This window comes from Microcebus murinus, chromosome 15 (assembly GCF_040939455.1).
Source record: "Microcebus murinus isolate Inina chromosome 15, M.murinus_Inina_mat1.0, whole genome shotgun sequence".
Lineage (NCBI taxonomy): Eukaryota > Metazoa > Chordata > Mammalia > Primates > Cheirogaleidae > Microcebus > Microcebus murinus.
Window position 1 is genome coordinate 7399264 of NC_134118.1, and position 23801 is coordinate 7423064.

The window sequence follows — 23801 nt, forward strand, 5'->3', positions numbered from 1 at the left end:
AGGAAGGGAATAAAAGGACATTTCAATCATTCTGTTGTTTCTGTTGCTGCATTTTTGCTATTGAAACTGGTCCTGCAGGGCTGGGTGCAGTGGCTCACACCTATAATCCTAGCCCTCTGGGAGGCTGAGGCGGAGGATTGCTTGAGCTCAAGAGTTCAAGACCAGCCCGAGCAAGAGTGAGAACCCCATCTCTACTAAATAATAGAAAAAGTTAGCTGGTTGTGGTGGGTCGCACCTGTAGTCCCAGCTTCTCAGGAGGCTAAGGCAGGAGGATAACTTAATCCCAAGAGTTTGAAGCTCCCGTAAGCTATGATTGTGCCACTGCATCTGGACTGCATCTCTTGGGTCAGAGTGCATCTCTTGCATCAGCTTGGGTGACAGAGTGAGACCCTGTCTCTAAAAAATTTTGTAAAATCTAAACAAAAAAAGGGAATAAAAGGACATTTCAATCATTCTGTTGTTTCTATGCATTCTGTTGCTGCCTTGTTGCTATTGAGACTGGTCCTGCAGTCTAGGAAGGATTGACCTTTGCTACCAGGATGCCCTCACTGATCCAGATCCTTCCGTCTTCATGGTGATGCATACTTAGACTTCAGAGTTACTTATTTTAGTTCACATTTGAATGCTTAATTGCTCAGCCATCATTCCCAAAGCACCAGTGCTCTGCTCTGGCACCCGGGCCTTGTAGCTTTAGCCACACACGTAGTGAGCGAATTGACCTTTCCCTCACACTCATAACTTCTGTGAAGCCCTGTTAGCCTAGACTTAGCCTAGACCTCTGAGTAAGGCCTCAAAGGTAATGGTAAGTTATCCTTTGAGGCCTTTCTTTATCTTTCTATAGCAAGTAGTAGTTGGGATTGTTCTGAAGTGTCAAAGAGGTTCAAATAAAATTACAGAAAGATATGAGAATTTTGTTACTTGTTTGCTACCACATCTATGCCGAGTCCCCTTTTTACCCCATGTAGCAGCTTTTCTTAGGTAGTGGAAGTTCCCATATTGTCCTTACCTAGAGTAGTGGGCACCAACTCACAGTTGGCCTGGCAAGTGACCTGTTTATTGTAATAATGAAAACATCCCAAGCCACTTGCATCTGTATGTCACATTTAAAAATTATTTTCAAATTCTACCTAACAAGAAAGCCATTCAACAGAATTCTCTGAATTTAAAGTAGAATAGTTGAATTTAACAGAACCAAGCCTCACCCATGACTCATCGGTATCCACATAGAAAAGTAGGGCTTTGTGTTTGCTTCTGCAGCACATATACTAAAATTGGAACCCTGCAGAGAAGATTAGCATGGTCTCTGCCCAAGGTAGACATGCAAATTGGTGAAGCATTCCATGTTTTGTGCAGTCCCTGAAACATCATTTACCCATTTGCTGACTAGCTGTAAGGGAACACAGTGTGTCAAGGCAAAACATGTGTCACCCCAATATTAAAATTGTGTTGTGACTTTCCGTACAGAAATATTTCCACACTGTGATCTATGAAATGACGGTGGAGCTCAGTTATGTGGCATGTTGTGTGCAAGTATGTTGTTAGTACTTATCTCAGAAATGAGAAAATGTCAACTTGTATCTCCTTTGTTCAACTTAAATAAAAGTAGGATTTTACCTTCCACATCAGTTGGAGATGAGCATGGAGATTAAGTATCATTCTAACAAAGATCTGCTGGTTTAGAGTAGGTAGAGGAGGAAGAGTAATAGTAATAGTAATAGTCCAAGCTAGGTTTTGACATCCATTAATTTTCTGCCCTTGCTGTGATTGATTAGCTCAGTAATAGTGGACAATTATGTTATCTAATTTAATGAAGTAATGTTTATAAATAAATTTTATTAAAATTATAAAATAGCTGAGATGTCCTGAATTATAAGCCACAAAAATAGAACAACTAATAACCCAAATTAGGACTTAATAACATTTTCTGAAAACTGCAACACTTGAATATTAGAACCTATGGAAAAATATAATTGGGTTTTGTTTGGGATTCCAAAATTATTTCAGCCATGAAGTTCAAAGACAAATTATTCCATTGATTCCCTATCTCTCTGAGCATTGTAAAAATGTTATTTCATTAAATGTTGTTTAAGAACCTAGTGAGCTAAGGCAGTAAAATCTTTATTTTTAGAATACAATGAGCCTGAGAGAAGCAACTTGTCCAAGAACAAATAGCTGTTGCTTACAGAGCTAGGACTTCTTCTGAGTTCAGGACACTTTCCATCATGTCAAGGGACCTCTAGTTAATTGACTGATCTATACTGCCCTCCCTTCATGAGGACTTTACCTTACTTTTCTTCTTTAATTAGAAGCTAATAAAAAGTTTGTCGAGCTTACGAATTTGAAGTGTATGGGATGATTAAAGTTCTGTTATTAGCTCTGATATTGTCTGAAATATTCTTAACAACTTTTTTTGGTAAATGTTTTTCATGTCATTATTAAAATAGTAATTTTATTTATTATGTTGTTTACACATAGCATTCCCCAGCAAACTTCGGAACATGAAGAAGAAAACATACTGGAAAATTCTTCTCAAAATAGTGATCCAGGTAAGCCTTCTGACAGTGAATGGTGGTCCTAGGGTAGATGCAAAAGTAAGAGTAATGAAGTTTTGAGCACGATAGAGCAGTTAAAAAAATCAGTGTGTATTTGCATGTATATGTTTTCTTGATTTTTTTTTTAGTAGTCTATAATTCAGAAGGATTTTAAGAAGTTATTTGTAGGTTATTTATAATCTCAAATAGTATTGTCTGAAAATAACACATATATTTAATTATTCATGTATTAATTAAATTAATTAAATTCATGTATTTAATTATTTTTATTCCTGAAATCTTTTTTGACATTTTTATACAAATAAGAAAAAAGACTTTTTTTGTGTGTGAGAGACAATAAGAAGGCTTTAATGCCTCATACTTCATCTATGCCCCAACTGTCATGGTAGTAAGACACAGTCTGCCATATTATTTATAATGATCAATTACCACAGAACACAACAAAATTTAGCATATCACTGTTCATACTACATCCCTCATCAAAAAAAGTAAATAAATACCACACGAAATATCAACTTACCCCAAATAAAAGCAATAGTAACCTAGGGATTCTACTGTACTATTACTACACTAATCCAGGATATTTTAATCCTCTTCCTATCTATTTTTGTTTTCTTTTGAGACAGAGTCTCACTCTGTTGCCCAGTCTAGAGTGCCATGGCATCAGCCTAGTCACAGCAACCTCAAATTCCTGGGCTCAAGCAATCCTACTGCCTCTGCCTCCCGAGTAGCTTGGACTACAGACATGCGCCACCATGCCCAGCTAATTTTTTCTATATATTTTTAGTTGTCCTATTAATTTCATTATATTTTTAGTACAGACGGGGTCTCGCTCTTGCCCAGGCTGGTTTCTAATTCCTGACCTTGAGTGATCCTCCCGCCTTGGCCTCCCAGAATGCTAGGATTACAGGTGTGAGCTACTTGCAGCTGGCCACTTCCTACCTATTTTCAAAATATCCTCAGGGAGTTCTGGATACATTACAAACATTGTTGCATTAGATTCCTCTTATTGAGGTAGTTCAAAGTTTAAACACAGCAGATTTACCTATTTTTCTACACTACCATGAAAGGCCTCCAAGCTAAATCCTCATCCCCATTTTCAGACTATGATCATTTTTTCCCTCAGAACAAACTAACCTAACAACTGGAAACACAAGAGATGAAAAGTCACATAAAAATTTAAAAAGCAAAACAATCTGTATCATCATGCAAAGCATGTGGCAAACTGTTTGAAGCTGCCTCACACGTTGGCACACTTTGAGGCTGCCGTCGTTGCCCTCTCTCTCAGGTCAGCTTCAGTTGTGCAGGCATAGTGGCTGACACCTGTTCCAGGCAGGCCAAGGAGACCTGAGGGATGTCCGCTGGCTTTTTGTGCTGCACACTGATGTCCTCCAGCACCTGCTGCCAAGGCAGCTTTATCAAGTACGTCTGGACCAGCACATCTTTCCACTGTAATTCATTCCTTAGTTCTAAGACATCCTCCTTGATAATTTGTTCTGTACAGATAACTGCAATCTTTTGTAGAAAAAAAACATTCTGTCTGCCTTGCAATATCTAGAAATTTCTGGATACACTGATCAACACCAGTTCGAATTTCTTCATGATCAGTGCCATTGATGCAGTGCTGACTCACCAGAGAAGCAAAACAAGCCTCACTCAAAAGATGACTTCAACTCGTCCATCATCAAAGTACTGTTAGAAGGTTTCGCAGCATGCCTGGCGCTGCCCAAAGAAGCAAATCCTGGCCTGAGAGTCCCGGCAGAGGTGGTGGAGGCCCTGATGGCTGCCCAGAGAACATATTGGCTAGTAGAGCTGTTGTGTCCAAAATCAGCTCCTGCCTTTAATAGCACTGCCTATTAGATGTATGGAGGCCAGGCTGATGCTGTTACAATGCCCTTCAGTCAGAGCTGCTTTGCTGGGGCTGGCTGCTAGGAGATAGAGCTGAGCCATGGCAAGACATGCTCCACATCCTGGAGATACTGCTTAGGTCTGTGGAATTGAGAGCTTTGCGATAGCAGCCATTAGACCACCCTTCCAAAAGCAGCTGCTCTGGGGCTCCTTGTACTCTTGTACTTCTTTTTGGATATTTTTTTTCTTGGAGAACAATGCCTGGAGCAGAGGTTGGGCAAGAATCCCTCCTTCTGAAGAAGAAATAAGTTGCTTTTAGATTTTGCAACTCTTATGGTTTTAGGGATGCTCTTGCTATCTTTGTGCTTGTTCATTTTTCACTCCACACTTTACATCAGGCTTTTCCAGAACACTATATAACCTATATGGTCAGGGGTTATAACACATGTGGACACTGCTTCTCAACCAGAAGGGACCAAGGGACCAACAGCTCATAGAACCTTCCAAAAGACAGTTAACATGGAGGCTTCTGGAGGGGCCTTTGCCTTGGGCTTCTGTGTGGGTCACTGTGGACTACTGACCTATGCCTATGGCTTTCTAAAACTTAGCACTACTTCCTGGAGCTGTATCCCTGGTCCCTCTCAACCCAAAGCTGCTATATTCAAGTCCTGGGTTGATCCAAAGCCCCCTGATAGACGTCTTGCCCCAGAGACAGTGGTGGCCGCTGCGTTGGGGCCCTGGGTTGCTCCGAAGCCTCCTGGTGCACGTCTTGCTGCAGAGACAGCAGCAGTGGCTGCTGCATTGGAGCCCTGGGTTGATAGGAAGCCCACTCGTGTACGTCTTGCCCCAGAGACAGATGCAGTGGCTGCTGTCTTTGAGCCCTGGGTTGCCTCTCTTGATAATTCTGAGGCTGCTGGTGCTGCTTCAAATGATAGTGCCAATCATTCTGCTGCTGTCCTTGCAATAGTGAATAATGACGACGTTCTTTCTCCTGTTATTCCTGCTGCTTTCTCATTCCATATTCATTATGAGCATAATGTGAATAAAAAAATCTTGCATGCTGGCTTTCTCTGGTCTCAGTCCTTTTCCTGACAATATAAGGCAAGGAAGATGTAGGAGGAAGAAAGTATGTTATTGAGCTATAGCTTAGAAAAGGATGGGCAGGAGAATGCCCACTTTCTGTGTCACCTTGATTCTCCAAAACACCACCTGGTTGCTTTTTAGTGCCTTGGCCCAGATAGGAGCAATAGGAATCCGCTCATTGACTGGGAACCCCCTGCTTCTCCAGAGAGGAGCAACTAGCTCTACCCATCAGAACCTTCTGGGCACAGGAGAGGCTCTGCTTGCTGTCATAGTTGGGAGCTGCAGCTTGGGTATCCTGGAGGCTTGAAAGTGGATGGGCTTGGCCTTGGAAATTTTGTTGTTTCCAAAACTGAAATAGTCTCTGTCTCTCCTCAGCTGGAAGTCTGGCTCTATTATTCTGGAACCAGTTGTCAGTGATGTTCACTTGACAATGGAAGTCTTTGGCCAAATCATCTTTGGTTGTAAAATCAGGATAAGGGTATTGTGTAAATTTTTCCTTAAGTTTTTGCAGTTGTTCCGTAGTAAATTTATGTTGTTGTTTTGTTTTTCTTTTTTTCTTTCCTCCCATTTCTTCCTTATGACCATTCTCTTCATCTGAAAAACTGTGAGAAGCCATGTGGACTCTCTGGGTCAGGGTCTCTCCAACTTCATCCAAGATGACAAATTCTAGAGCAGAATTACTGGTACTTAAATATACTCACAAGTGCCACCCTAATCACACCTCTCCTTAACCCTAGTTGAGACTTTTTGGATTCATTTATAGAACCTACCTTTAAAAATCCTATCTACCATTCATTTAGCATCCACAACCTCTAATGCTATCCCCATTTTAGAGCTGAGGACCGTTAGGGCAGAATCAAGAAAAAAGATTTTTAAGATAGCACATTCCATGTTTCCTCTACATCAGATTATAATGAGTTAGACTTGTCATAAAAATAGATCTTCTATTTAATTTTTATAATAAATTTTTTGCATTTAGTGAATATTAATTATAGTTGACCTTGAACCACATGAGGGGTAGGGGAGCCAATCCTCCTTTCAGTCGAAAATCTGAATATAACTTTTTGCTTTCCAAGAATTTACTAATAGCCTACTGTGGACTGGAAGCCTGATAACATAAACAGCCAGTTATAATAACATGTAGTTTGTATATCATATCTATTATATATTGTATTCTTACAATGAAGTAAGCTAGTAAACAGCTACTATGAAGAAAATCATAGGTGAGAAAAAATACATTTACTATTCATGAAGTAGAAGTGGATCATCATAAAGATCTTCATTCTTCTTGTCTTCACATTGCCTAGGCTGATGAAGAGGAGGAATAGGAGAGGTTGGTCCAGCTGTCTCTGGGTGACAGAGCAGAAGAAAATCTGCATATAAGTAGACCCCTGCAGTTCAAACCTCTGTTGACAAAGGGATTACATAGTGATTTGTGTCAGAAAGAAAGTAATTATTTTTAAACCTGAGAACTCAAAAATACCTTTCTGATAACATAAACAAATGGCAGTAATAACTGCAAAATGTAGCCAGTGTGCATGAATGCTAATAGGAGTATACTATTTTATTTATTTTTGGACACAAGGTTTCTCACTCTGTTGTCCTGGCTAGAGTCCAGAGGCGAGAGTGCAGTAGCATCTTCACAGCTTACTGTGATCTCAAACTCCTGGGCTCAAGTGATCCTCCTGCCTCAGCCTTGTGAGTAGCTGGGACTACAGGTGCATGCCACCATGCCCGGTTAATTCTTTACTTTTTTTCTGTGCACAGGGGTTTCTAGGCACAGGGATTTCACTATGTTGCTCAGGCTGGTCTCAAACTTCTGGCCTCAAGCAATCCTCCTGCCTTTGCCTCTCAAAGTGCTAGGATTACAAGCATCATGAGCCACCATGCCCAGCCAGTAGATTATTTTTTAAAGGTACCTATTGAGTACAGAAGTCAGAAAAGCAGTTCCTTGTTGAGAACAACAGATTATGTTACCCATTCTGACACCAATACAGTCTCACTATTATTGACTTCATTCCCCTTAGGTTGAAACCCAATGAGATATATTTACTTCACTAGAACAAGATGTGTTCTATCTGCTGGATAGTTGTCATGATCACAGTGATCTTGTGTCCATTAGACAAAAGATTTTCATAAGAAATATTCCAATAGCACAACTCTGGGCCTAACCAATTATAAGAAAAGTAGAAAAATGTTTCACAATAATAAAAATGCTACTGTGCTACCTAGATAGAACACCTACTTCATAGTACAATGTGAACTGTATGAGGCCACCTTTAATTTAGTGTGTATTTCTCAAAGAACTTCCATAAGTTAGGTATTGCAAGTTGCACGAGAGAAAGATGGAGGAGACATATTTTTAGTCTTTAAGGTGCTTGTAATAAAATAGACCTGTTCCTATTTAATTTCTGTGTTTCTTCAACAGAATTGTCAAACCATTTTTATTCATTTTATTCACTTGCCCACCTCACAAATAACTATCAAATGTCTTTGAGGTGATAAACATTGTTCCAATGTAGCTGTGAACACACACATTTTAAAAATACAGTCAGGAGCTTATTGTTTTGATTGTCATTTTTATTATTTACTACTTTATTCAGTGCTTACTGTGTCCCAGATGCCCTCTGGGAGCTTATTAATATAATCATCATTTACTATGTACTTATTATGTTAAACATGTATCAGACACTTTAAGTCAATGGTACAGAATTAAAGCTTTAAAACAGTGAATAGGATTTAAGGTAAGCAAGGCAGAGTGAGCAGAAGTTTGCCAGGTAAAGAGGCAGAAAGTTGGTGCTTGGCAGAAGGAACATCTAAGAGGATTACATGTTAGGCCCAAGAATAGCAAGTGCAAAAGCTGAGATGCATGAGTCAACTTTGCAGAGTTCGTGAGCAGTTCCATTTTGCTGGTGTAAAAGGTGTGGAATGAGAGTGATTGGGAGCGAGGGGAATACCTAGGTAAGGCAATCTTATGGAAGACTTGTTAATACTATAGAAATGGGTAGATCTTAGCCTGTAGGCCATGGGAAATTTCTCAGAATACTTCTGGCTGCAAATAATAGGTAACCTAACAGTGGCTAAAACAATAGGAACCAGAGTTGTTGGAGTGGTTCAGTGATAGCATCAGGATCCCACTGGTTGTCCCTCTTCCAGCTGTGCTGTTGGCAGTGTTTTGTTCTTGTCTCGTTTCATGGTTGGCTAATTAGCGACATTTCTAAACATCCTGTTTTCATGACACAATATCTACAGGCCAGAAGGGCAGGTTTTCTTCACAAGATTGATATGACTAGGGAGAAAACTCAGAAGCTTGCAGTGGATTCCCATAACATTTTATCAGCTGGGTTACACGACATGCTCATTGCTAAACCAGTTACTGGAAACACAGATTTAATTACTGTGATTGGCTTAGAATAATCGTTTCCCTTTTTGGATCTGGGAGGGGTATTAAGATAATAAAAATTCAAATAGAATTGTGTGTCTCCAGCACGAAAGAACCAGGAATGGCTATATTGGGTGGGAGCCAGCAAACTTTGCTTCAGGGATTCATTGGAGAATTTTGAGCAGGGGAGTCACAAGATTAGAGTTGAGTATGAGGGCATTCTGGTTCTGGTCTAAAGCAGGGATGGGCAAGCTTTTTCTGTAAAGGGCCAGGTAGTAAATCTTTTAGGCCAGGTGGTCTCAGGCCATGTGGTCCCAACCCTGCCATTATAGTGTAAAAGCAGTCATCGATAAGAGGTAAACAAATAGGCATGACTGTGCTCCAATAAAACTTCGTTAAAATAACCATATGGCAGGCTAGATGTGGTCTGTGGCCTATAGTTTGCTGACCACTGATGTAGAAGGTAGGTGGAAAGGTACATCTAAAGAGACTGGGAGATGAAGCTTTTGCAATAGTGAAAGCTATAGTTTACTTGTCACACAAAGTGTGGACTAATATGAATCTAGTTATTTCCCATCCATGGTGAAGGTAAATAGTTAGCAAGTAAAATATATTTACCTTAAAATGTTGATATTTTTTCTCGGCATTATATGCTTTTCATTTGTTTGCTTATTTTTTTTTTCATTTAAGAAATAACAATAATAGTTGGTGGGGTTTTTTTCCCTTGTGAAAATCATCAGTCAAGAGCCCATATTTAATCTGGAAATATAAACATGGTGGTAGAAATATAAAGTAGAGACAGAAGAGAGGTATAGTTCATATGATTTAGTGGTTATTGAAAACTAAAATTTAAGGGCAGAGAGAAATCTCAGATGACTCACAGGTTTCCAGGTTGTGCAGTAACTTTTAAGTTGGGCAGGAGGAAGGAGTAGCAAATTGTCAGGTGTCTAGAGAAAAGCATCAGGTCAATAGGTAAGACTAACTTTTTTCTGTATATGTTGAGTTTAATGAGATATTCATGTAGGATATTTTCAGTTGGTAATTGGATGACAGGCATTTCTACCAGGAGGTGGAACACTAAGATTGGAGTCGCAGACTTGGAATAATGGTAATGTAATTACCAAAGTCATAGATCTGAGTGAACTTCTCCTCGATAGGGAAGATGTAGAATGAGAAGAATGCCACAAAACCCTTGGCACATCCACATTTCCCAAAGGAAAAGGAGTCAGTAAAGAAGACTGAGCAGTGGGTAGAGCAATGTAGGAGAGGAATCAGAGGAAGTTATGTTGTAAAGATTTTTTTAAAACATGAGAATTTCAAGCAGGAGACTATAAATTCTGACAAGTAAGATTACTAAAAAGTGAGTTGGGGCCGGGCGCGGTGGCTCATGCCTGTAATCCTAGCTCTCTGGGAGGCCGAGGCGGGCGGATTGCTCGAGGTCAGGAGTTCGAAACCAGCCTGAGCAAGAGTGAGACCCCGTCTCTACTATAAATAGAAAGAAATTAATTGGCCAACTAATATATATACAAAAAATTAGCCGAGCATGGTGGCGAATGCCTGTAGTCCCAGCTACTTGGGAGGCTGAGGCAGGAGGATTGCTTGAGCCCATGAGTTTGAGGTTGCTGTGAGCTAGGCTGATGCCACGGCACTCACTCTAGCCTGGGCAACAAAGTGAGACTCTGTCTCAAAAAAAAAAAAAAAAAAAAAAAAAAAGTGAGTTGGATTGAGCTTCTCATGTGTGGTGGTTCTCTTTTCAAAACAACAATTTTAAAGTTGTATGGTCTACTTTGTACGTTATTGGTACTTGTGGTGTCCAGATATGAAATAATACATCTTGTAAGATGCTACCTAAAAGTTTTGTAACTGCAGCAGCTATCCACATAGGGTCAGGAAAATTGTCTAGACTGGTGAGTCCCATGTGCCAATATTTTTCGCAAATTGTTAAAACCTGAAGATCACTTGTAAAGGGAAGTATTGTCTTTCTTATCTGGTTCTTGTGGAAATACTTGCTTTCTATCCTTGATAAGCTCTTGTGCACGCATTCTGAAACAAAAACCTGGCAGCAACACTGGAAGCCACCCTGAGACACACAATGCCCTGCCTTTGACGTGGAATCATAACACAGCTGTGTTTTTGACAGCGTTTCAAGTTTTTGTCAGCAATTAATTAAAGACCTGCAATTTGGAGAATCCGACATCTTTTAAATACTTTATTGCAGAAAACTGATAGAATATATGGAGAAAACTATAAGGGGATATGCTGAATATACTGGTTCTCAGTGTTTGGGGAATTCTGGTAACTTCAGTAGAAAAGTCAGTACCTGAATCTTTTCATTAGTGCAGTTCTCTTTCCATTTGCCTTCTTCTGATATCTCTGCTTTTGCTGCTTTCTTTTTAATTTCATCTCTAACAAAAATAGTGTGAGAACATATTGCTAATGTATGTATGTCTGACAAATATTTATTATTTCCTTTGAAGACAATTGGCTACCTGTCCTGAAGTATATCTGGTATTCTCTTAGATTCTAATGGCAAATGTCTTTATATCTGTACCACAATGACAGTGCCACTGATGATGGTCTGCCAAGATATTAAGTGTCTTCTGGGTTGTCAAATACAATGTGTTTTAGCTGATATAGTTGTCATGTGAAGTGCTTTTCTGGTATTATTTTTGTTCAGAAGTTGGTAATCTGTAATTTAACTAGAATATTTGGAGGCTTGGATTACCACACTTTTAACCATCTATCTATATCTATCTATCGCCATATCTATTTGTATCTATCTATCTATCTATATGATAAACTCCCATTATACTCATAACTTAGAGGTCCTATTGGTCCTTAATGGTCACAGCCATCTGTCTCGGAGCAGTGTATAACTCATCCTATGCTTCGGATGCAACTATATGCACTTTTTGACTTGTTCTGTCAAGAGCCTCCTTTAGTAGGTGAACAGTGTTTTTAGTTTCAAAAGAAATGAACAGAAAAATTAGAAACAAATAAGAGGAACTCTGTGATCAGCAGTACAGTGATATAGTATATCCAATGATTTTGTGTGATCATAGTGCACTGCAGGGTTGAAGTGTCAGCCTCAAGCAGTCCTTTCACCTCAGCCTTTTAATTACTTTGGGATTATAGGCCACTGTGCCATCTTAGGCTTTTAATATTCCATAATTTCATATTATTGATTTAAAATACATTATATTTTTTTCTTTAATAGAGAATGAGATCACCGAAGACCCTGTGTTCAGGTAGGATTTTACATATTTTTAAAAATTGTGTGTTCACTAGGGGAATACAAAGCAAAGAAACTAATATTTGATGAGTGTTCTGCTGTGGGCTAGAAGCCATATCATGTACTTAACATTGATCATCTGATATAGTCATCCCAAATGCTTTGCAAAGGGCTTGTGCTGTTACTGTTTAGGAATTAGGCTACTGTGGTTCTGAGGTTGACTAATTGTCCCATGATCCCATAGTTAGCAAGTAGCTGACCCATGATTTGACAGTAAGCTTACCTGGCTCCCAAATCCCTTCTCTTTCCCCTGAGCATATGATAGAGACCTGTGCAATACTGGGATCCAGGTACAGGTCCAACTGAGGTCAATGCAGAAAGTCAGATTTAGTTATATGTTAACTCTCCTCAAAAGTGTTCCTTAGAAGCCTGGTTAGTCCAAGAGCTTGTCCTGATATGTTCAACAATTGCAGTGGTCTTTATTTTTACCTTCAAAAATTTGAGGGCAGATCTCACTTTGCTGTGGCCACAGGACCATAGGTTTAACATAAGCAAGACCAGGCAGGTCCTAGAGAGGAATTAAGTAAGTGAAGGATATCTACATATAGGCCATGTTTTGTTAATTATAGTTAGCATCTATTTAGAGGATTTTTATGATTCATCTTTGTACTTACTGACTTCTCAGGAAATAGACAGTAAGACTATCCTTGGCTACTGCACATGCCTAATTCATGAAGATTTTTCTTTTTTTCTAGCACCTATATTTTTCTTTTTTCTTCTGTGACTTTCTCTAATCATGTCTTGATTTTGTTTTCTTTCTTCTCTGCCTTTGTTGGTATTTCTTTTGTTCTATTTTTTTCCATTTCTGCCAGCCAAGTATTCTCCATTTTTCTATAGAGACAATCCAAAGCACATAGAATTTCAGGAATTTTAAAGAATCATTCAGACCAAGCAAAACATTCTCTAGGAATTCAACCTGTGTTTAACATCCTGACCTAGTGGTTGCTCAGGTGGAGAACCTGAAAGTCAAAGAGATTAAAGTGACTCATTTGGAGATAGTGAGTGTTAGAAATGAGGTGTGAACTCAGGTTTCTTAATTGAAAGTCCAGTACTCTTCCTTGTTTATCATCCTGTAGGTGAGTGTTTTAATAATAGGGGGAGTGGGTCTAGTGAAGCCAATGGAAAAGAATAAGAATGGGATTAGTCGATGAACTCAGTGGAAGTGGATTTGAATGGAACACCAAGTTTGAAGAGAAACAACACTGGGTTATATAGGAATAAGCATTTTAGAAAAGAAATTGTAATATTGGAGTATCTGACAAGTTTTATAAAGACTGAATCATAGGAATGAAGGACACAGGATGTCAGGAGTTATCTAGAAGAGCATATTAAAATAGAGGGCTCAAAGGAAGTCCTGAACAGCTTGCTGGGTTTTTTTGTTTGTTTAATTGGAGGAACTTACAGATTTGGAGGTTGCTATTGAAAGATGTTTGAAGAATTTTGGAAGAATCTGTAGAGCAGATCAGAATGTGGTATCATCTACTTCCACCCCAAGTTACAGAGGACTGGCCTAGAGCCCCTTGAGTACTAGGGTCGGGAGGTTTCTGAAAGACATAGATGTGTGTCCAGGTCTGGTGTCTCCTCTGCCTCTTTTCCCAATTCACTGATGTCCTTCTTCTGTACATGTAGGGAAGTCAGGGGTAGGAATGGTTGGGAAATCACTCATGGAACTTCATTTGGGCCGTTTGTAACATGCCTATGCTGGGAGAATGTGACTGAGACTCCCTTTAACTTCTTTCTAGGAGCAGGGTAATAGAGATCTCCTGCTTTTGGTCATTTGAGCCCATCTTTTTAGGAATCTCTGTGTTTTCTTAGGCTAAATGTTTAGAGGTTGAAGACTGCCATGGAGCCCTGCAGAAGTGGGAGGGATCTTGAAGTGGGAGTCCATAAGAAGGAAGATGTTTAGATAGTACTTTGGGAAATAGAAGTACAACTACCAGGATTCTGTTTTTCCGGGAGTCTTTCTGCTTGAGTATCTGAGTGCCTATGAAGGTTTTTTTTTTTTTTTTTTGAGACAGAGTTTCGCTTTGTTGCCTAGGCTAGAGTGAGTGCCGTGGCATCAGCCTAGCTCACAGCAACCTCAAACTCCTGGGCTCAAGCTATCCTTCTGTCTCAGCCTCCCAAGTAGCTGGGACTACAGGCATGCGCCACCATGCCCAGCTAATTTTTTCTATATATATTAGTTGGCCAATTAGTTTCTTTCTATTTATAGTAGAGACGGGGTCTCGCTCTTGCTCAGGCTGGTTTTGAACTCCCGACCTTGAGCAATCCGCCCGCCTCGGCCTCCCAGAGAGCTAGGATTACAGGCGTGAGCCACCGTGCCCGGCCCCTATGAAGGTTTTTAAAGGGCTTGTTGGTTTATGTGGACCTGAATAAGACAGGACCTATACAGCGGAAATAATTGGATTTTATAATTTTAAATTTTTTACTCTTTTGGGGAAGAGTGTTCCTAATAACAACATATGCATTTACTGTTTTTTTCTTTTTCCTTGTTTCCCTATACTGAGTATCAGTGTTTACGCATTTGTTTTGACTTTTGTGCATTTAACTTCCAAAGATTTCAAATGTTTTGGGGTACTCCTTGTGCTGTTTGAGGGTAAAGTGAAGCAATGGGGCCTTCAGAAAGGGTTTCCATGCTGAAGGTCCAAGACTGCCAATCTTGAGTAATACAGATTAGTCTTTGAACCAGAGGTAGATAATGGAGAAGGAGTGGTGTTATCTTTGTACCTTATTTCAGGTTATCAGATTTGTTCCAGTTCAGGTAACATGAGTTATGTCAGCCATTAACTGGGTAGGCTATTTGTGAAGACATATTATTCTCAGGCTCTGTCCATGTATTAGCTGTCACTAATTGTTGTGGAACTAGAAGTAAGTCTTCATTGAGTATTTCCTAGATTAGGAGAGGTGGAGAGAGAAACAGGTAAGTAAAGTTTTTCTTAAATCAGAGACCAAATATTACTTCTATCAAGAAACAGCATTTAATATAGTGGTAGGTGACCTTTCACCTGATTCTTGTGTTTTATTTGGAAGTGGGTTCCCAGGTAAGAACTAGCTAATGTTTTCTTTTAAGGAAATGACATGGCTTATTTCTGTTGTTTATTTTTGCTGTAAAGGATTTCCATCAAACCGGGTATTAATGATTTTTGGCTTGAGTCATTTGTTGGACACTTCGATGATGATACCAAGGTAAAGTGGTCTCTTAAGAAATTAATTTTTTGTACTCTGGATCTAGTTTTCTATAGTGTTTGCTCATAATATTTAGCAGTGGTCTACCTATCATGATTTTATCTTTGTATTAGAAAGTTGTTCAGAGAACACCATTTGATAGAAATAGGACCCATTGAATTTTGTTCTTTAAATTTTTACTTTGGTAAATAAGAAAGGATTGATAAATACTTTTGAGGGGGTGGGGCTGGATTAAAAAATGAATGATCCAAGAAATACAGAGTGACCGGGAAATTATATTAGGTAAAGTTTTCCCACAGTAGAGGAAATATGAAATTTGGTCCAGGTTTATTTGCATATGTGTCCTTACTGTTACTTTTAGGTCATACCGACATGACTCTTACAATACTTATGTCTGAATTAATCTTTAATGCATCCAGTTGCTTATTACAATGATCATGGAATCTCCCTGATGCCTTTTATTTTCAAAACTGTATAGCACATAGCATAGAGTTCCTCTTTTTTCTCTTAAACACATGGTATTTTGGTATCATATAGTTTTTAGGAGAGATCTTTTTCTCTATTTATATCCTTAGTGCTCTATTTAGACTGAAATAGTATTAGAAGTAGTGGAACTTTAGCTAGGCATGGTGACATGAGCCTATTGTCCCAGCCACTTGGGAGGCTGTGGTGAGGATTTCCTGAATCCAGGAAGCTCAAGATGATCTGGGCATCATGGTGAGACTATCCCTAATTAGAAAAAAAAAAGAATTTGTGGACATTTAGAAATTTGAATTCTCTTTCTCAAACCCTGCCCTTGTTGAGATGGGGAGATAGAAGTCATTTTTATCTTTTCTCTTTCCCCACCCTGTAGACTTAATGGCATGAATTATATTGGGACCTTCAGTTTAATCTTGAAGTCAGTAGGTAGTGCCAGTGGGTAAAAGTTCGTCAAATCCTATGCAATGGAATGAGTAAATGCTGTGAGGACCCGTACAAGTTGACTGCCCTGTCAGTACATGTTGTTTGCAGGAGAGAGGCCACTGCACTGGGGTTTTGGGTACCTGATTTTAGCCTCAGTCAGTCATGAGAAGCATTTCAATGTCCCAGGCAATGGGTGGGGTCTTGGATCCCCCAGGGTACCCCCTCTTGTGCTGCACCACAGCTGTGGGGGAGAGGCAAGTGAGACTGGGTGGGGATGGTTTGGGACAGCATGTTCAGGCTCCACAAAGGTAGATACAAATGCGGTCTCAGCAGGGGACGAGGGTCATGTCTCAGACCGTGGAGGATAGCCACCAGTTAGGGGTTGGGGTGGTCCCACCATGCCAACAAGTCTGCTCATGTGGGAGGGGAAGTCAGGAATTCATAGTCCAGGAGATGGGAGTGGGTTTCACTCTCCTGCCACTTCCCTTGCCCCGCAGTTCTCCTCTGGCATCTGGTCACAGGCAGCAGTCCAAGCCAACTAAGTTTTCCAGCAATGCATCTGCAGGCTATAAGCTTCTTGCTTCCCTTCCCAGGACCTTGATCCTGACAGAAAACATGCCCATCTTGGGAGGGGAAGGGTACTGGGCAAATTGGCAAGTTTGCTATGGCTCAGACTCACAGTGAACTCTGCTTTTAATTCTGCCTCAGTGGGCTCCCTCCGTTCTCAGGTCAGTTCACACATCTCCACGTCCCTGAATGATGTGATTGAGTCCTGGGGGAATGGGAAAGGCCTGCAAGAGCTGGCCTTCCATCTGATGAGTCAAAACCCAAACTGTGACAGGGAGAAGCATTTTGGTCCTGAGTTGCCCATGGAGTACTCAGGGAGGATTAATGTCCTTGTAATACCCACTGTGCTGGAGCAGCCAGGCAGGGCAGGACAAGGGTCCTGCGGGAAGGGCCCTGATGCTCAGAGCACCCCTTGGACCATTGCAGTTTCGTAAGAGGAGAGGTGTGAGGCACACTATCTGTGGCATCTGGGGTATGGTGGGAACCCTGACAAAGGGGAGAGAGTTGTTCCTGATTGCCATGGCATAGCCATCCGTTGGGGTGCCCATATCAGCCCTGAGCAGGAATGGCCATGGCTGTGTCAGCAGCGGTGGGTAGGGGACGGGAGGAGGATAAGGAGGAAGAGAAGAGTCTAAAAGGAGGAGACGTGGCACTCTGGTCCCCTATGTCCCAAGGAGCCCTTCTGGCATGCTATGCTGCACTCTGACCCATAGGCAGCCTGGCTGGAATGTCCCAGTTTTGGAATCACACAGTTCACCCAGATTCACTGGCCGACTGTGGCTCCTGCTGTCTGAGTGTGTGTTGCAAAATATTTGTGGGGAAACAATGGAAAAGAAAAATAAGACACTGAGGGGCTGAAGATGCCTGGGCAGGACAAAGACACACAACAGGCACGAAAGCAGTATGGCACTGACTGCATATCCTCGGGTGTATGGTGAGGGAGAGCATCCTCCACGGTACTGGCAGCCTGGTGCTGAGTTCTCAAGAGCAGAGGGGAGCTGTCTGAAAGATTCAGAGCCTGCAGACTACCAGCGTGTTAGGGGAGGAAAACAGACATTCTGACCTTACCTTTCCATGGGCTCCCAGTTCCTTTGGGGTCTCTATCTGCCAGAATCTTGTTCCTTCTTGTTCTGCCCTGCGACGTCTTCCCATGGGATCTGTGGTGGGTTCTGGCACTCTTTCCTCAGAATTACACCTGAGCTGTGCCTTATCATCTCAAACTTTCAGCTCTTTCTCACAGGATCTGGGGCCCAGTGTCTCCAGTCAGCCATTCTGCCTATATCCGCTTTATGCTTTTCCTAGTGGAGGCTTCTAAAGATATCTTTAATGGATGATATCGTTACAAGCTACACAGTACTCTTTAGAATTGTGATTAAGCATATTTTTTCTCCAAGTAGAAATTAATGAAATGTTTCCATTTCCATTTTTCTCTCTCTGTAGCAATAAAGATTCACTTTTAGGTAGTGATAGATGACCAGGTTTAACTACTTGAATGTCTTATTTTATAGCAATAAAATTAAAGTCTACAGAAGTAGAGAAAAAAAGTAACTCTTGAGTAAATATTAGGCATTATTATTGTGGATATGCTATGAACAGAAGTGTCTGTTATATATCTCATTGTTCTGAATGTTTTCTTTTTTCTCCTTGATTTATGTTCATGATTGACTGAGAATGTCTCTTTTTTTATTTGTGTTTCTCCATGCTCCCCTACCTTTTGAAATGGTTTTAAAAACCGAAATTTTTCTTGCAGAAGACATGTCTTCAGTGTCTGTCCTTTCATTCCCTCTCTGTCTCTCTATATAGTTACAGCTTTCTATTTAGTAGCTATGTGTGCCTTTCATTCATCCATGATTGCCCAACAGTGTTTATTCCTGTTTACTTCTCTCTTTCTTGCAAAGCCCTGAGTGGATACAATCATTTATCTTTAGCATTTTGAGGAACATGATAGAAGTGACTTATACTATTTGCAATGTGAACCCTTTTGCATAAGATACTACTAAAAGCTAAACTCTCATATATTGCTGGGCAAGAGGTAATTCATACAAAGATAAATCATACGAACATTATGTCAAAATATAACACATGATTAATATAAGTTCCTTAGTGTTACTTATTTAAAAAATGCTCTAAACTATGTAGGAAAATTTTTATACTAGGTTATTCTTATTATGAAAATAATCTAATGGTTATCATAATGTTTATACAATAATGAACTGGGGGTTAGGGGAGTAATATTTTGGCTATATCTGTATGAGCTCTCATAATCCTCTACCCATGAGAAGATGTAGGTGAACAAATCAGAGAATCGAGTGACTCCACAATCTGTGGACTTTGTGTTAGATTGTATAGTAATGGTGAATATTATTCTTTTTTTTTTTTTTTTTTTTTGAGACAGAGTCTCGCTTTATTGCCCAGGCTAGAGTTGAGTGCCGTGGCGTCAGTCTAGCTCACAGCAACCTCAAACTCCTGGGCTCAAGCAATCCTCCTGCCTCAGCCTCCCAAGTAGCTGGGACTACAGGCATTCGCCACAATGCCCGGCTAATTTTTTTTGTATATATATATTAGTTGGCCAATTAATTTCTTTCTATTTATAGTAGAGACGGGGTCTCACTCTTGCTCAGGCTGGTTTCGAACTCCTGACCTCGAGCAATCCGCCCGCCTCGGCCTCCCAGAGAGCTAGGATTACAGGCGTGAGCCACCGCGCCCGGCCTATATTATTCTTAATTTACCCACTTTGATACTCATTATTCTTAAACCTATTGTTTTTGTTCTAGAATGTTCTACAACCAGGGTTAATAAAGCCAATGACTGCTTCTCAGCAACCCATGAAAATGGGTAAGCTATTTGAAGAATTTCTATTCTTGTGTTATCTATTGTTTTTTAATTAAAAATATTTTCATATGCTCTTTATTTTTATGGTAGTACAAGCAAAATGTATTAGGAGAACAGATGATGGAACCTTCTTTGAGGACAGTATTTTTAATCATCCACATGTGGTTCAAAGCTTTCCTACATCATCAGTCGAAGTACAGGGCTTTCATAATACTTCCATTGAACCACCTGGCCCTGGTGTGAAAGCTTTCTTCAAGTCTTCAACTAAGGAAGGTTGTACAGAGGTTAGTTTAAACAACAACAACAACAAAACCCCCTTCTTTTATCCATGCTTTTTTCACATACCACCCCCTGATCCTCATCATGCTGACAAGGATTGTGGAAATGTACATCCTCAAGATCATAATAGAAAGCAGCGTAATCATGAGAGAGAGATATGTACAGGATTGAGATTTCTAAAGTTTGGTTGGGAGTAAAGAATTCTTTGAGTTGCCATTATGTTAGCAGAGAATTAGAAAGCAAGCCAAAAGGACTGCTCAACAGACATGTAGATGAGAAAGGGATGAAGGGGAAGAATTCATGTGAGAAGGGCAAGATAAATAGAATGATTGAATAAGAGAGTCAAGGTGACAGATTATTATAAAAACACCACAGCAATAGTGGAGTTAATGAGAGCAGGAACTCTCCATATTATAAAATTTGATGGAAATTCTTTTAAATTTGAGAAAAGAAAGTTTGAGAAAAAGAAAGTTGAGAAAAGAATTGAGAAAAGAAGGCATTAGGCAAATTGAGAAAAGAAAGTTAGTGCAAAAGATGCTCATATTATTCAGAATGGCATATACTTGATTTCAATGAAGAAATGAAAGACAATTTGAAAATGATTAAGGTGATGGATATCCCAATTATCTTGTATGATTCCATTAATATGAATGTGTCAAATTATCACAAGTATGCCCCATATATGTACATCTAGTATGCATCAATTAAAAGCAACTTAGAAAGGAAAGAATTTAAACATTATTTCTGTTAAATTTAGAAAAGTTATGTCTTAATCTGAATCTAGTAAAACCTATGTTGTAGATAATACCAAGTGACATCTATCTTGGGGCTTGTCAGATTTTATTTTATTTTATTTTATTTTTTTTGAGACAGAGTCTCACATTGTTGCCCAGGCTAGAGTGAGTGCCGTGGTGTCAGCCTAGCTTACAGCAACCTCAAACTCCTGGGCTCAAGCAATCCTTCTGCCTCAGCCTCCTGAATTGCTGGGACTATAGGCATGCGCCACCATGCCCGGCTAATTATTTTGTATATATATATTTTAGTTGGTCAATTAATTTCTTTCTATTTTTAGTAGAGACGGGGTCTCGCTCAGGCTGGTTTCGAACTCCTGACCTCGAGCAATCTGCCTGCCTTGGCCTCCCAGAGTGCTAGGATTACAGGCGTGAGCCACCTCGCCTGGTCTGTCAGATTTTTTTTTTATTTTTTTTTTATTTTGGCATATTATGGGGGTACAGATTTTAAGGTTTCAATAAATGCCCATTTCCCCCCCTCCCCCCTCTGTCAGATTTTTTAATGAATTATTAAGTTTAGACTCTTGTTTCTTGCTTAAGGTTTCTAACTTAGTATTTTGTCTATCCATGACTTACCTAAGTAATATATCTTACTGTTTAATATAATCCTGGGAGCTGTTTTAGATCTTTCAGAGAATAAGGAGAGAGAAACAAATAAGCCTTTTATGGGATCTTTTTATTAATTAAAATTACAGTGTCAGGTTATACAAGGGAGATTCCGAATCTTTATCAAAGATGAGAGAAAAAGTTTGAGCCACAACGCTCTTAGAGAAATAAATGCAGCAATTATTTATTTCTGGAGCTATTCTCGTTGATCTTATGCTAATAATATCTGTATGTAAAGGCCACCTGTATGTACACATGCCACATGAACTTAAGCATAACTGGTGACTCTTTTCTCACTTAAACTACTTATCATAGAGACATGATAAAGCAGTGGTTTCCAATGGAATACACAAAATCATCTCTAGGTGATGGTTTTTTACTTTTCAAAATATCTCCAGCCAAGGGGACCCTTTAAATTATTCTCAGGAAGCTTTATGAACTTTACTATTTATAGTTTTTTGACCTGGCCCATGGATTGATTCATCTCTTAAACTCAGAAATCCTTTACACTTCAGTCTGTTTCTTCTGTCTTCCTATGAATATTGGGTCCTCCTTTCTCTGTTTCTCCCACAATATTGCCCTTGATTTGGCAGACCCAGTAAATGTTTATTGTCTCACTGACTGAGTGGGTCAGTGAGTGAGAATACATACAATGTGTTCTGAAGTCATTTTTGTTTTTTATAGGAGGAGAGAGCAAAGCCAGGCACTGCAAAAAAGGAAAATGGTATTGGCATTATTGAAAATGCTTCACAAGAGCAAAAAAATTATGTCAATTTTACTGTACTGTACAAAAATAGCATAAGTGGTAAGTTAGCCAATATTTCTGAGATTTTTCCATGCCTAAATACTGTTACAAAGACACCAGTTAAAGTATGTGGTTCCAAATGTCGCGACCATTTCCTTTAATTATTTTTCATTTCCTGTTTTCTTTCATACAACTTATCTTTTGTTCTTTATTCTGCATCAATCCTGAAATACTTTTTGCTATTAATTATTAGATGGAAATAAAAAATGAATGGCAATAGACTTGTGTATGTATTTGAAATATACAGTAAAACATGTTCTCATAAATGACTCTGTGAATGACATTTTACAGATAAGATGTCGGCATTAGGCTCTCCACAAAAGGAAGATGAAGAATCACCTTGGGATTCAGATGAAGAGGTACTGTGTATTGTTGTTGTGCTGTTAAAACCTAAGCATTGGGTGATGTTAAAACCGAAAAAGGGACGGTCTGATGTAACGTTCTGACCTGTGCATATGCATATAAGGAATTATTGTCTTACAATTTTTAGCTTGTAGTTAGGAAAATAATTGTGTGCTAAGTATATTACAGCTGTATAGTGTAATTCTGCTAGTTTGCTGCATTTGTTTAAGAAACCATTAAAGTGTAGTGTAAAAAATAAGGCTTAGAAGTGAGAAAGAATCAATTTTGGCTGTGAAGTATGTTGACCTACAAGCTCAAGAATTATTGCGGGTCAACCTGTGGCCAAATGTAAAATTGTGTGGTACAACTTGACTTGTCAAAGGTCTAATGAAATTCAAAAAGAAACAATTTGGACTATAATTTTTAGCAAGCTGGAACTAAAAATGATAGTGCCTAAAACCTGAAGATTTTAATATATTTCTATTGTCAAGTAAAGATGTTGAGGAAACAAGACATGGAGAAGTATGGGAATAGTAAATATGTAAGAGTATAATACCAACAATTCTATTTAGTGATATTTTGATGAGTAGAATTTGTTTTCAAAAATAAAATGCACTGAATATATTTGTGGCTGCTGTGCTTTCACAAGGGTAGGTAGAACAATGTATAGTAAGGGAACAACTGTGGAAAGAGATTTGCAGGGCCTTTTAGATAGAAGCAGCTGCTGCACAGTGGTACCAGGACAGAGCAGATGTCAGATGACATGTTAGTATTCTGGTTATATCACTGATTACAATAGGCATGGAATCTGCAGGCACTGACAGGGCTGTGCCAGCAGTGGTGGACGGAAGAGGAAGGAGCAGCAAGGAGAGAAGAGTCTAAAAGAATGAGACCTGTTATTCTTGAACCCTATGTCCCAAAGAGCCCTTCTGGGATTCAGTGCTATCCTCTCAGATGTAGGCAACTTGCCCAGAATGTGCCAGCTATGAGATCGCTCAGGTCTCCAAGGATTCACTGGTCCCCTGTGGCTGCTGCAGTCTGACTGGACTGTGCAGAATGTTTGTGTTCATTCCAGTGAAATGAAAAACTAAAGGGCCAAAGCTCCCTGAGGAGGACAAAGTTACACAATGGGTGCAAAAGCAGTATTGTGGCCACCAAATGGGATCCGTGCTGTGGTGAGGGAGAAGGACCTCCAGGGTGCCAGCAGCCTTGTGCTCTGTGCTGGAGAAGCTCCCAGTTCCCTGAGGACAGCAGCGCTTAGGTTCTGGAGGGTAGAGAAGCTGTCTGACAGTTTGAGAGCCTGCAGATTGCTAGCGGTGTGAGTGGAAGAAAG

The 23801-nt window shown here is 39.8% G+C and overlaps 1 protein-coding gene, 1 long non-coding RNA gene, 1 other non-coding gene and 1 pseudogene across 3 annotated transcripts in view; 3 read left to right on the forward strand and 1 right to left on the reverse strand.

Moving 5' to 3' along the window:
• Positions 1-20426, forward strand: part of LOC142876382 (uncharacterized) — a 31029-nt gene extending 10603 nt beyond the window's left edge. Inside the window, exons 7-10 of the mRNA XM_076010754.1 lie at positions 2476-2546; positions 12083-12113; positions 15271-15343; positions 19588-20426. Coding sequence (XP_075866869.1) covers positions 2476-2546; positions 12083-12113; positions 15271-15343; positions 19588-19701 — 289 coding nt within the window. The 3' untranslated portion in view covers positions 19702-20426. The remainder of the gene's footprint in view (positions 1-2475; positions 2547-12082; positions 12114-15270; positions 15344-19587) is intronic.
• Positions 1242-1348, forward strand: LOC142876770 (U6 spliceosomal RNA). Its single transcript, XR_012923589.1, has one exon. It is a non-coding gene; the product is annotated as a U6 spliceosomal RNA (small nuclear RNA).
• Positions 3837-4350, reverse strand: LOC142876393 (mediator of RNA polymerase II transcription subunit 28 pseudogene; annotated as a pseudogene).
• A 1574-nt stretch (positions 20427-22000) lies between the features above and the next one.
• The window catches only part of LOC142876394 (uncharacterized), a 39448-nt gene continuing 37647 nt past the window's right edge, over positions 22001-23801 (forward strand). The window contains exons 1-2 of the long non-coding RNA XR_012923292.1: positions 22001-22126; positions 22418-22485. This is a non-coding gene — a long non-coding RNA (uncharacterized LOC142876394). The remainder of the gene's footprint in view (positions 22127-22417; positions 22486-23801) is intronic.